Here is a 13,551-nt window from a genome sequence, read left to right on the forward strand (position 1 = left end):
TACTATACCCCAATGAACATGAGCATTCTGTTCCAAGTACACCATTCTGCAAAAAATAGGACCAGCAATTATATTGATAAAGGACCAGGCTAGTTGTTATCGAGGAGAGAAAGATCTCTGGCATCAATCAAACTAGAGGCAGAAAAGGTACCAAGCAACCTTCCCTCTCTTGATTGTGGTGGAAACTAAGCCCTGTGCTAAGCCTCAGTCACTAAACTGTGGCTGTTGGCAATGACATCGTTGAGAAGTGCCATCTTCTCAATTCAGGATATCAAAGTATCCATAATAAAAAAGAGAGTACTGTAATACGGTTACGTCCAATTAGAAAAGGGGAAGGAGGTCATCCAAGCTCCTCCCATGCCTTGTCAATGATAAGAGTGCCTGTCCCTGTGAGTGCACCCACACCCAGGCTGGCTAACAGGTAATCAAGCCAGCCACACAGGCCTCCGGTCCAAGGAAGCCATGGACTAGGCAGGCTATCAATAAGTTTGTATGGCCCAGCACAGAGCAGTGTATCTTTGGCCAACCTGGCAATCACAGTAGTCAAGCCAGCTGCAAGGTACCCAACAGCAGGGGGACTGTGGTACAGGGTTGGGTAACACTGAGAGATGACTCCCAGTGTCACCCACCTTCCCCCTAAAGAGAGGTGGTGTCTTCAAGATCCCTAATCTAGCAAATACGACTGGTTTCCCTGGACTTCTTTTTGTTAGAAGGGTTAGAATCAGAAGCGGAATGAACTTGCAACTTCCTCTTACCAGCTTTCCCTTTAGATTCTGCAAGATGAGAAGTCATTGTCTGTGTGACCACAGAGGTTGCTCCAACAAGAATCAAAACACTGGGGTCACAGATATAGGATATAGGGGAAGCAGTAGGCTCTCTCACTGGCCCTTGTAATACAGACATGGAGGGGGGTAACTGGCCCCAAGGGTGAACAGTAATGCAGCTCCAATCAAAGGGGTGATGGTCATCAGGGCAACACACACAGGTTTTACCAGCTCAAGAACCTTCTTACAACCTCCTGGTTTTGGAACTTTCACTTCTACAAGAGTAGAACCTTCTCAGCTAATTTCTTAGCTTAGGGCACTCTGATCGGATCAGCATTAGAGTCACTGACACTGCTGGCACTGGAATCACTGCTGATATCACTTGGGTCACCACTGGCTGGGGACACTAGGGAAAAAGTAAGTAGCCCTACACTGAGGGCCTACCTGCGAGAACTTAAGAATGCCAAGCTTTCCTTAGAAAACTTCCTGTCAGCAGTCTGCAAGGAAGAACTTCAGCATATGTTGGAATGTGGTAATCATCTCACAATGTACCAATCTTGAAAAAAACTCCCTGGTATAGATCCAAGTTCTCCCTGCTCCTGAAGCATACTTCTTTGGACCAAGTCAGTGGCATATACCAAGAAGCTTTAGCAATCAGTAGGCTCAATAAAGAGAGTAAAGTGCCAAACAGTCTCTCCAACAATGGCCATAAAAAGAGCAGAGTGATTGTGGGTCATTCAACATTTAAGCCATAAGCCAACGTAATATCCATCCTTTCACACGCATAACAATTCCAGCTTCATTTCATTATTAATATGACCCTAAAATCAACCATTCAAAACAACTAAGTATGAGAAAAATATCAAACAGCCTTGGATAGAACACAACAGTACATCTGTATTCGTTATGACCAAATATGAAAGTTAAAAGTATTTGACACAAGAGTTAGTGGGGCTACTCGCCAGCACTCACCCCTTCTCGTTAAATACCTCATTAACAATTTCAACAGCAGTTCTAGTTCTGCTGAAGATATTCCTTAATCTAAAGGAAGAAAGGTTTGTATACACGTAGGAACACGTTCTTTTAAAACATAGGTTTGCTGGAATTACACAGGTGGAAGTTTGGATATTTCCTTTTAACCCTTTTACCCCCAAAGGACGTACTGGTACGTTTCACAAAAGCCATCCCCTTACCCCCATGGACGTACCGCTACGTCCTTGCAAAAAAATGCTATAAAAATTTGTTTTTCATATTTTTTGAAAATTTTTTGAGAAAATTCAGGCATTTTCCAAGAGAATGAGACCCACCTGACCTCTCTATGACAAAAATTAAGCCTGTTAGAGCAATTTAAAAAATATATACTGCAAAATGTGCTGGGAAAAAAATAACCCCCAGGGGGTTAAGGGTTGGAAATTTCCAAATACCCCGTGGGTAAAAGGGTTAAAATTGAAAAGGAGAATGCAATGCATAAGGATAATGACAAAATGGAAAAAGTTTAATATAACAAAAGTTACACAGCAGTACAACTGAAACTTTTCAACACTGCGTTAAACATGATTAATTTCCCTACAAAAATATTCTTCTTATAAATACAGTACAACATAAGTACTAGAAAACATGAACATGGTAATTATTACTCTCAAAATTCTTTCCACATGTACGATGGAATAAATTTTCAATGTAAAAAACTACCAAAGAACAAGAAGGAAAAGTTTCTTAAGATAATCCCGTAGACATAAAGAGAAGATCTCTTGGCTATCACGTTTGACAAAAACCAAGTAAATAGCAGACATACTTAAAATTTACCCATGTATCTGGACAGCACAATGCTTTCACAAGTTCTTATATTGGTAGGTATTACCTGATAAGTTTAAGATTTTTAAGTATGAGTTAAGGTTTTAATACCTTTTACGAAAATCTAATGACTCTAGTAGAATTTTGCCTTTAAATTATAACAATTGAAATAGTAATGATCTACCTCAAGAGGCCTTACCTAGCAAGTGCAGCAAAACTATAACACTATAAATCAACAACATTCCAAAGCTACAGTAGCAGTATGATACTGTCTAGATCTTAAAATGCCAGTTTAGTTGCAGCAAGTGGAAAGTACTAAAAATCTTGGCACAACAGTCTTCCTATGATATTCACAGACTATAAATATAGATTATCTATATTTTTCCTTAAGTATAACCTTTATAAGATTATGTGTGTCATTCTAAATTAAACCAAAAGAAAATTGTCAAGGGATTCGACAGTTATTTGAATTATTACCCAATTCATTTCAGTTTAGCACCATCAAGAGTAGGAGTTGTTGATTATACAATGGATGCTCTTATTTTTCTTCTTAAAGGTACAACCCTTTCTCTTCAATACAAACATACTACCTGGGTTATTAGACATAAAATATCTTAGTCATTACCAACTGACTGCCTTAGTTAGAAAGTCAGTTTCAATCTTTAATTGCCTTACATAAAAATCTTTAAAAATCATACTCGAAAGTCTGCCAGTAATGTTTGTATACTTGAGCAGGGATGATTACAGCCTTGATGACAGGATCTTCACACATACTGGAAGTCCAAGAAATCTGCAAATGCAACATAAATTATGTCCTCTAGATAAAGTACACCAAACGATATTTTCTAAAGTTTAAAAAGCTGCCCCAAAAATGGAATTTGAGTAATAAAATTTGTTATTTCTAAACTCCCCTGATGTTTACACTGCTTCTCTTTGCGAAGCTTGTATTTATCAACATTTATGAAATATAAAAACTTTTTCTATTTTTCTATTTTTCCAACTGGCTCATACCCCTAGTAGTAGAAACTATTCCGCATCCCCTTGACGTCCCCACTCAACGTGGAGGAGGGTGGGCTTCTATATGAAGATCAAGTGATTATGGAAATAAAAAAAATCATATTTAAAACTCAGTTTACTTCTAGGAACCAGCCATAATGTTCTTAATAATGACTGCCACAGACTAATGAAGGTGGGACACTGATGCAGGAAGATAGGAAAACTAGGTCTAACCATGTTTCAAATATACAGTAGCTGATTCTAGACTAATCTGTCGAGATAATTAGTAACAGAACTCTTGCAAAATACATCTGTACTATGTTACTCCAGACTGTATTGAAAGGAATTAGAAATACTGGATACCTAAATGAAAGCTTACTCTAAATTCCATTTACAAAAACCCAAAATCAAGTACTTAAACATAACAAATTTGGAAGTTGTATTTTTCCTAACGATACAAACCTGGAGCTATATATAGGGCGATATTGCTTTCAGCGAAGCTGAAAGACGAGCCTTAAAATTTTAGCAAGGGATAGTAACTCCAACCGGTAGGAAGGGTGGGGAGTAGCCGGCTATCCCGCTCACTCGTACACCAAGGCTGAAGAGCGTCTGAGGTGTCTAGACATTCTAGCCTCTTTGAGAGAGGAGATGCTGAACAGTCTCCAGGTGTGAAGCAAAAGCCAAGCTACAGCTTTGAAGATGATGTTGGCATGTGGCTGTTTGAGTAGATCAGGTCATAGAAGAAGTTCCCTCAGAAGGTCCGTTAGGAGCTGCAGAGGGTACAGGAACCACTCTGCGTGATGCCAGAACAAAGCTATTAGAGTCATTGATAAGTTCTTGCTTATTTTGACTTGGTTCAGGACATTTCTCATCAGACAGAATGGGAGAAATGCATACACATCTATGTTGTCCCACCATTGTTGGAATGCATTTTGCCATAAAGTCTTGGGTTCCAGGATTGGGGAGCAGTAGTGTGGGAGCCTGAAGTACAGGCCCATCGCGAACAGGACCAGAGTCGAGGAACCCCACAAAGTCAGGACTTTGTTGGCTAAGATAGGATTCAAAGACCACTCAGAGCCCACTTTCTGGTTCACTCTGCTCAGATTGTCTGCAAGCACATTCCTCTTGCCTGGAATAAAGTGACCAGATAGGGATACCAGTTTGTCTTCTGTCCATCTGAGTATCTCTACTGCTAGATGGAACAGGGCCTTGCTTGTTTAAGTAGGCTACTACCGTGGTGTTGTCACTCAAGACCACGGAGTGCCCCAGGTGGAACTGTTGGAGAGCACAAAAAGCTGCCCTCATCTCTAAGAAATTTATATGCTGGTATCTATCTAATTCGGACCACACACCAGAGATGGTTTAGTGCAGCATGTGAGCCCCCCCACCCTTCTTTTGATGCATCCGAAAAAAGCATCAGTTCCGGGGGTGGGATGGGAAGGTTGACCTTTGTGGAGGTTCTTGTCTGCCAACCAACAATTGAGGTCTGTCTGTACCTCTGACCCTAGACGAACTAGGGTGTCCTGTGAATCGGTGGCCAGATTCCACTGGGACTTGAGGTGCCACTGGCAGAATCTTATCCTGAGGCGTCCATCGGGAACTACACAGGCCAGAGATGATAAGTGGCCTAAGAGGCTGCGCCAGCTCTGGGCTGGTAACTCTTATCGTCTGAGGAAAGGTTCTGCTACCTTCCATAGCCTCTGAATTTTTTCGTCTGATGGAAATGCTTTGTGCCGTTTGGTGTCTATTATCACGCCCAGGTATATCAGTCTTTGAGAGGGTAGCAGTTGTGACTTCTCAAGGTTTACCAAGATCCCCAGATCTTGACAAAGCCTCAGAAGTCTGTCTTGGTGTTGAAGAAGGGTCACCACCGAGTTTGCTAGAATCAGCCAGTCATCCAGATATCTTAGGAGACGCATGCCGATTCTATGAGCTCAAGATGACACTAGGGCGAACACTCATAAAGTTCTAGGGTGCCATGGAAAGACCGAAACACAGCACCTTAAACTGGTATTGTTTCTGTTTGAACATGATTCTTAGATACTTCCTAGAAGATGGATAGACTGGGATTTGGAAGTATTCTTCCTTGAGATCCAGTGTACACATGAAGTCCTGCGGTCTTATTGCTTGTCTGACCATGTCAGCTGTCTCCATCTTGAACAAGGTTAGATTGACAAACCTCTTCAAGGCCGAGAGTTCGATGACTAATCTCCAGCCTCCAGACGCCTTTTCACAAGAAAAAGTTGACTGTAGAAGCCTGAAGACCTGTCGAGGACCTCCTGGAGAGCACCCTTCTCCACCATGGTCTGGACTTCATATAGAAGGATTCCATCGACCTCCTTGTGGATTCATGAGACCAATTCTGAGATCTGATCAAGTGACCCACAGATTTCAACCAGAGGTCCAGCCACAACGTAGCTTGCATGGCATACTTCACAACCTTCTCTTGGTTGATAATCTCTGAGGCCGAGTACAAGACTGAGAGTTCCGTTAGCCTCTATAGAGTGATCAAGAGGCAAGGTTGGAAGAGGCTCATTCAGAATCTCAAAATACCTCCTCTGCTGCACGAACAGTGGCAGGAGGAGTTGAAGAAGAGCTTGCTCGGAGGGAGGCAGAAGAGCCTGTACCTTGCAACACTGCCTTCTTTATGTCACTCTTCAACCCCTTTGACCAGGGTGAAGCTGCACTGGCCCAAAGGGATCTTTGAGTGCCATAGACCAGGTTCAAGACTGTGTTTCTCCCATCCTGCGGGGCTGTCGATGGGTTTGACAGCCCATTGATGGACTAATGTAGACTAGAACCTACCAGAATATGTGTTCAGACTCCTTCTGCTCCACCTCTGTGAGCTTAGGGCTAGCAACTCTAGGCAAAAGGTTGTCCTCAAGACCAAATTGCTCATCCACCTCCGAGCTCTCCTCCATAGAAGCCCGGGGTGGGTCATAGTCGTTAAGGTAGGTCGTTGACGGGGGCAACTCTAGCTGATTTACTTGGGGAGACTTCCCTCGGCCTCTCTTGCTGAGGCGCGGAAGGTCTGGCCAAGAACTTCGGGATGGTAAAAAGGTCCTTCGGCTTTTTGTGCTGGGGCAGGAATTCCTCCACTAGCTAAGGTCTTACAGCCCTTTCATTCCTGAGAGGACGTTGGTCCTCACCGAAAGGAGGAATGACGTCATGCTGCAATGGAGGACGAGACTCGCGTGGGACCACTTCTATCGGAGAGAGGAGAAAAGAGTACGGTAAAGAGATTTCCCAGTCCTTCCCTAAGGGAGACAGCCTGATCCTTTTTCTTTTCCACTTTGGTTTCACCGGTGGAACCCGAAAGAGCAAGGGGCTCCCAGGAACCTTGGTGACTGTTTCCTCCCAACTCCTCTTCCGGGGAGAGAGGGAACTCTCTTTAATTGAAAGTCCCACCAAGGCAAAACCTCCAGAAATCCTCCATGGATCTGCAGGAGAGGTGCTGGAAAGGAGAGCAGCCAACAAGGGAATCCTTGGCATACCAACCAAGGATGGAGATCAGGGTATGGTCCCCGTAATAGCTTCCCGCACAATGTTGAATAGTGCGGTTAACCATGGGGGGTGTCTCTACCTCCCGATGAACTGGGAGGAGGATCCTTTTGGGGAGCCAGGAGCCCTGGGTCTAGGAGCCTGATAAGAAGGTTGATTTGATGCCTTACCTGCGGGCAAGAGTAACCCTGGTCTAACCACCAAGGGGTGTTGATCATCGAAGAAGCGGACTGCTTTGGTGCCTCTCTATGTCTATCGGCCTGAAACCAATCTAGTGGATAACGATCCCTAGTGGGAATCAGAGCAGTCCGTCTCGGGGACCGTTGAGAGGGCAATTCAAGAGGAGGCAAGCAGCGAGGATGCGAGAGCTGCCTTGTGAGCGTGAGTGGCGAGAGGGAACCTCTGGGGGAGAGTCGTTGGTGCTTGGCTGGAGAGCACATATAAGGAGATTGCTGCTCACGTGGCTGGCAATACTGGTTATTGTCTCGCCTAGAGAGAGGGTTTCCCTGTGCGGGGATACGATCCCTCGTCACCTGAAAAGGTGATGGTATCTCGTCCGATGACGAGACGAGAAATCGGCAAGACCAGCTTGACTGGAGCATAGCAACCAGTTGGGTTGCGGCAAGGCAGGTCACGCGATACTGCGGCAGCAGTCGTCCACCTACGAGATCCCAGGAGATAATCGTAGTGAGATCCTGAAGGCTCAGCAAGATGCAAACCCGAAGGGTCTTGGTATCAAGGACTCCAAGGTTCAGCATAACGAGGGTCCGAAGGCCCGAAGTCAGGAGAGCCCTATTGGCTCAACGTGACGAGAGCCCGAAGGCTCAATGTGACGAGAGCGCGAAGGCTCAGCACGACGAGAACCCGAAGGCTCAAGGTCCTGAGAACCGAGAGAAGCGCAACAAGAACCCGGAAGTTCTGGGTTACGAAAACCCAGAGGCAAATCATAACATGAGCCAGAAGCTTCAGGGTCACGAGAGCCTGGAGGGTCAGGGTGATGAGAACTCAAAGGCCCTGTGTCATGAGAACCCAAGAGTTCTGTATAACCTGGCCCTCGAGGTCCCCGGTCAAGAAAGCCTTAAGACTCAGTGCGACGCGAGCCCGAGAGCTCGGGGTTACGAGGTTCTGAAGGACCAGTGTAATGAGGATCACGCGGGCCAGAAAGCCCAGCATAACAAAGGTCAAGAAAGCCCGAAGGCTCAACGCGATGAGAGCCCGAAGGCTCAATGCGACGAGAGCCAGAAGGCTCAGTGTAACAAGGACCCGAAGGCCAATTGTTATGAGAGCTTGAAGGCTCAGCATAACAAAAGCCTGAAGGCCAATGGTCACAAAAGCCTGAAGTCTCAATACAACGAGAACCCAAGAGCTCAGGGTCATGAGCGCTCAAAAGCTCAGCGTGACCGTCACGAGAACCCAAGGGTTCCAAAGACGAGAAACCAAAGGTTCAAACAAGCGTCTCCTTAGAGCAAGCAGAGGAGCACGCCCAGGGTGACAAGGGGTCACAAACTCTTTCAATTGACGTACCCCCGAAAGGGAAACGTGTAGCAGGTTTCTTTGGAGAGGGAGTCTGCTCAGTCACAAGAAGCTGGTCACAAGCTTGCTCTTGCAAACGAGAGTAATGCTCTCCCGAAAGAGGACATAGCCTAGGACTATGTTTTCCCCAAGCCCTGGGGGAGAAGCATAGGCATAGGTCACATGCTGGTCACAGTTCACTCTTTCTCGCAGACGAGAGATTTCCTCCTGAAGGAGAAACCTGCCTTTGGAGTTTGCTCTCCCACTGCGCCAGGGGAAGAAGCGTAAACCTCCACATCAGCCACAGGGGACAAAACATCAGACAGATGGGAAGCCATACCAAGGTGGTCTTGCGCCGTGCCCACAGGGAAAGGCTCTACTTTCGAAAAAGTAGGAGTGCACTTCCTCTTGACACCCAACTGAAGGAGTTCAAACAGAACTTTCTTCGAAGGGGGACCATCAACACCCAGCGTATGCCAAAACTATAAGAGATCAGAAAATGAGCAGGCGCTCCCTGGGGGAAGGGGCAGGACCGAATCACTAGGGGAAACGGTACCATTCTTCTAACCACAAGGTTAACCTGGGGTTAACAAGGCAGCACTGCTACTGAACCATTCCCCAGGGAGGACTGGCAGAGGAGCAGATTCAGGAAGAAATTGGGGAGTCAAAGAAGTAAGTAATAAAAGTACTATTTGAATGGCAAGTCTTAACGGTGGAAGAGAGCTGTAGCATTCACACTTTACCGAGCCTGAAAGCGAAATGCGTGCTCAGCCCAGGTGTGTGTGTGAGCAGGGTAGCTGGCTACCCCCACCCCTCCCGCTAACTAGCAGTTGGAGTAGTTGTCTCTCGTTAAACTTTATGACTCGTCTTTCAGCTTCGCCAAAAGTAATATCCCCTTGAAATAGCGAAGGATTTGTATAGAGTGAAGCAAAAATTATTTGTAGCCAACAAAAGGAAAGATAAATTAACTGTATTCAAAATATGACTAGATTACATTATCACTCACCACTATAGGACCTAGAGCCCAGTGATCTTGATAAACAAACCATGAATCTTTAAGATACATGACTAGTGAAAGCCAATTTGGTATATCATTGAGCCGTCACTAAAACCCTTTCCAAGCAAAGATTCCAGGAAAAATGAAAAAAATGTAGATGCACTTCTGATATAATGAATCTTAACTTTCACGGCTATCATAAGATTTTGATCCGACTTTTTGTGAGATTCTGTAATTAAGTCTTTAATCAAATATGACATGGCATTTTTGGTCTGAGCACAAGTAGGGACCCTATTGCACCAAAATAAATTAGGCACACTGTGATCCTTACTTTGCCTAAATAATACTGAATGGCTCTTACAGGACAAAAATTTTAATTTTCTGATGTAATGCCCTTTTTCACATTTAAAGATGGGATTGAAAATACTGTGGCAAACCTTTATCCTTGAAATCATTTTTAACTCCAAAAGAAGGTAAGAGAGATGAAATCATCTTATATTCCACAAATCCTACCTTAGAAGATGGTGCTTGCACTTCAATTATGCACTTAGCAGAAGCCAGTGCCAAAAGGAAACCAGTTTTTTCTTTGAGATCTTTAAGCAAAAGCTTTTCTATCAGTTAAAATTACAAACTTTTAAAAACTGTAAAGCTACATGTAAATAAGAAATAAATAGAGCTGATAATAAGAGATCTTTCAATACTAAAAGCCCTAAATAGATCTGACATAATTCCTAAAATGGAGAGATTTAATCCGAGATGCTTGAGTACCAAACTAAACATGGATCTATATCCCTTAATAGCTGCAATAGAAAGTCTTTTTTTTAATAAAAAAAAAAATTACAATTTTACAATGTTATCTAAACTAGTTCTAGTTATTTATATCTTCTTAGATTGGTGCCAGTCACAATAGACATTCCACTGCCCTTAATACAGAATATTGGTAGACTGTCTTTTAGAGCCTATGATAAGCAATCTAAATGGTTGTGAAAACAATGTTTCTGAGGATATGATGAAGTGTAAAGTCTTCATGCGGTTAGATGTAGCCAGGATGGGTTTAGGTGAAACACCTTTTAAATTGATTGTCTGAGTAAACTGGATTTACACAGCAACCTTCCCAGTATCTTCAATAACAAAGGCTACAATTCCGTGAACCATTCCCTTTGTGGCTAGAACAGGGGTATTGGACTCATCCTCCTGTTTTTAGAAATCTTGAACTTGTTTCATCTTTTTTCTCACCATTATCCCTACATTAAGGGAGTCAAATGTCTGATTCACCCTCTCCAATGCCTTGTATCAAAGGCATCCTCTTCCACAAAACATCTCTCCATATCATCCTTCACCTTATCTCACTATCTAATTCTCTGCCTCCTCCTCGACCTTTCCACCCTAACAGGTTCCTCCCAAGCCCTCCTCACTCCCTCCCCACCATTAATCCTCAACACATGCCCACACCATCTCAGTCATGACACTCTTATCACCTCTGTAATCTTCATTAGGCCTGCCAATCTTCTTATTTCATCATTTTCCTTTCTTTCAAGCAGTGATATTCCCATAATCTTCCTCAGCATTCTCATTTCGGTTTTCTCAAGTTTTTTGTCTTAAGAGCTCACGTTTTCAATCCATACATTAACACTGCTCTTATTACTGACTTGACTTGTACAGTATATCACATGTCAAAACATGACATACAGTGGAGATGCGTAAAGATCCAGATTTGACCAGTCTCGTAACAAGGCATCTACTCTCCATACTAATGGATCTGACAGAAGTTAATAAAATAGCTCTGTCTTTTAGTTCAGTGATGTGGCAAACATGTCTATATTCAGTCAACCCAACATTTCCAAATTTCTAGACATACTGATGGATGAAGAGACCACTCATTTGAAAGAGCCTGGCTTTTCCTGCTCAACTGATTTGCTAGGAAGTTTGATTTCCCTAGAATAAACTGGAAGAAGCCTTATCACTCTCAAATTTGTCCAAGTTAACAGTACAGTACTTCCACTTTCCAGTACATAGATTGTGACAGTGTTCCCCCCTGGTTTTAGATGTTTGCTAATTATTATTATTATCATTATTACTACCTAAGCTACAACCCTAGTTGGGAAAGCAGAATGCTATAAGCCAAAAAGGTCCAACAGGGAAAAATGGCCAAGTGAGGAAAAGAAATAAATAAATTATAGAGAAGTGATAATCTATTAAAATCAAATATTTTAAGAACAGGAACAACGTCAATATAAATCTTTCTTATATAAACAATAGGAAAAAAAATAATAAGAGGAAGATAATTAAGATAAAACAGTGGACTCAAGTTTACCCTCAAGCAAGAGAACTCTACCACAAAACAGTGGATAACCATAGTACAGAAGCTATGGCACTACCTAAGATTAGAGAACAATGGTTTGATTTTAGAGTGTCCTTCTCCTCAAGGAGCTGCTTATCATAACTAGTCTCTCTTCTACCCTTACCAAAAGTTAAGAAGCCACTGAAGAATTACAGCGTAACAGTTAACCCCTTTAGCAAAGAAGAATTGTTTGGTATATGAGGAAAGATAAGAATATGTAAAGAATATGCCAGACTATTCAATGTATGTGTAGGCAAAGGAAAAATTACCCATAACCAGAAAGAGGGATCCAATGTTGTACTACCTAGCCAGTCAAAGGACACAATAACTCTAAAGTGGTAGTATCTCAATGGGTGGCTGGTGCCATGGCCAACATGGCATTGCTAATGTTTAAAAATACAGCCAGAGTCTTTCTACAACCAGCGGATTTAGGCTTGCAAGTTTTGAATACTGCTAGAAGCTCTAGGCAATTGATAAGGAAAGACAACTCTGGGAATGTCCATTTCGCTGATATATGCAAATGATATACAGATGCCTCCCAACTCCTTCCTTTAAAGCATCTGCAAGCAAAGAAAGGTCTGAGATCTTCAATTCCAAAGAAATTCCTTGAGACAGCTGATTGCGATTATCCCACCAACCCAGCAGCTAAAGCTGGTTTTCCATTACAGGAATAGTGACACACTAAAGATCAGCTTCTATTATTAGATGTCACATTGCTGTACTAAAGGCATGAGCCAGTTGGAATGAAAGGAAATGGGAAATTTCTTAAATTTTTTTGGGTAAATGTCGATAAACCCAAGCTTCCTAAGGTGAAGCAATATGAATATCAGGGGAGGTTCATAGAAGTAATTCACCTTTCTAATTTATAAAAGTATTGAAAGTTATCGTCCCGTAATGTAAACTCATTTTCTTATAATTTATAAAGAGAAACAAAGATTAACCCACTTCAATTCTATCGAATAACCTTTATTTCATATTACAATACTACCTCGGTTTAGGAGTTTAATTCCTTCTTGGAGCAAACTTGCAACCTAAAATGTTCATATTCTAAACCTACTTTTCCCATAAGAAATAAGGGGAATTTACAAGTCCAAATACACAAACTGTGTACAGTACACTATATCTTAAAGATCTGTAATGGAATTTAGCAAACAAATTATAACCCTGCACATCAGAAATGAATATAAATTAAGAATTCACAATAAAAAAAAATTGAAAAATTAACTCACACATTACCTTTAAGGAATCGTGACTGATGCGAGACAAGAGAGGTGGAAGAGGGGGTTCATGCTTGGAAGGATAAACTCCCACCATGAACTTTTCTGTTAGATATCATGAGTTCTCTTTCTTGAAATGATGCTCACTATCATTGAGTCACTTAATTTACTGTACACCTTACAGCCACTTAGTTATCTTTTTTTTTAACACTCTTACATTGAATTTTGACAAGGAACCTATCTAGAGACAACTGCTTTTGACATTTCTTAAAAAGGCATGAAAATGGGTAAAAATCTCCAACAAGGTGTGAACATTGCATGTGTGGTGTATGAGCACTGCATGACTGATTTCGTACTAATTTCCTCCGTATAGTACTTGTTTACAAAAAATGCGTATACGTAGAGATACTTTTGATCATCAAAAGATAC

At 42.4% G+C, this 13,551-nt stretch overlaps 1 protein-coding gene across 3 annotated transcripts in view; it reads right to left on the minus strand.

Annotated features, from left to right (window-relative positions):
• Nucleotides 1–2,238: 2,238 nt before the first annotated feature.
• LOC137632312 (pyrimidodiazepine synthase-like) overlaps nt 2,239–13,551 on the minus strand; it is an 83,017-nt gene continuing 71,704 nt past the window's right edge. For all 3 annotated transcript variants that reach the window (XM_068364228.1, XM_068364227.1, XM_068364229.1), the window contains one exon: nt 2,239–3,348. Coding sequence is in view for 1 of the 3 variants with exons in the window: in XM_068364229.1 (XP_068220330.1) it covers nt 3,244–3,348 (105 nt within the window). In the remaining 2 variants the exon portion in view is untranslated. The remainder of the gene's footprint in view (nt 3,349–13,551) is intronic.

This window comes from Palaemon carinicauda, chromosome 41 (genome assembly GCF_036898095.1).
Source record: "Palaemon carinicauda isolate YSFRI2023 chromosome 41, ASM3689809v2, whole genome shotgun sequence".
Classification (NCBI taxonomy): Eukaryota; Metazoa; Arthropoda; class Malacostraca; order Decapoda; family Palaemonidae; genus Palaemon; species Palaemon carinicauda.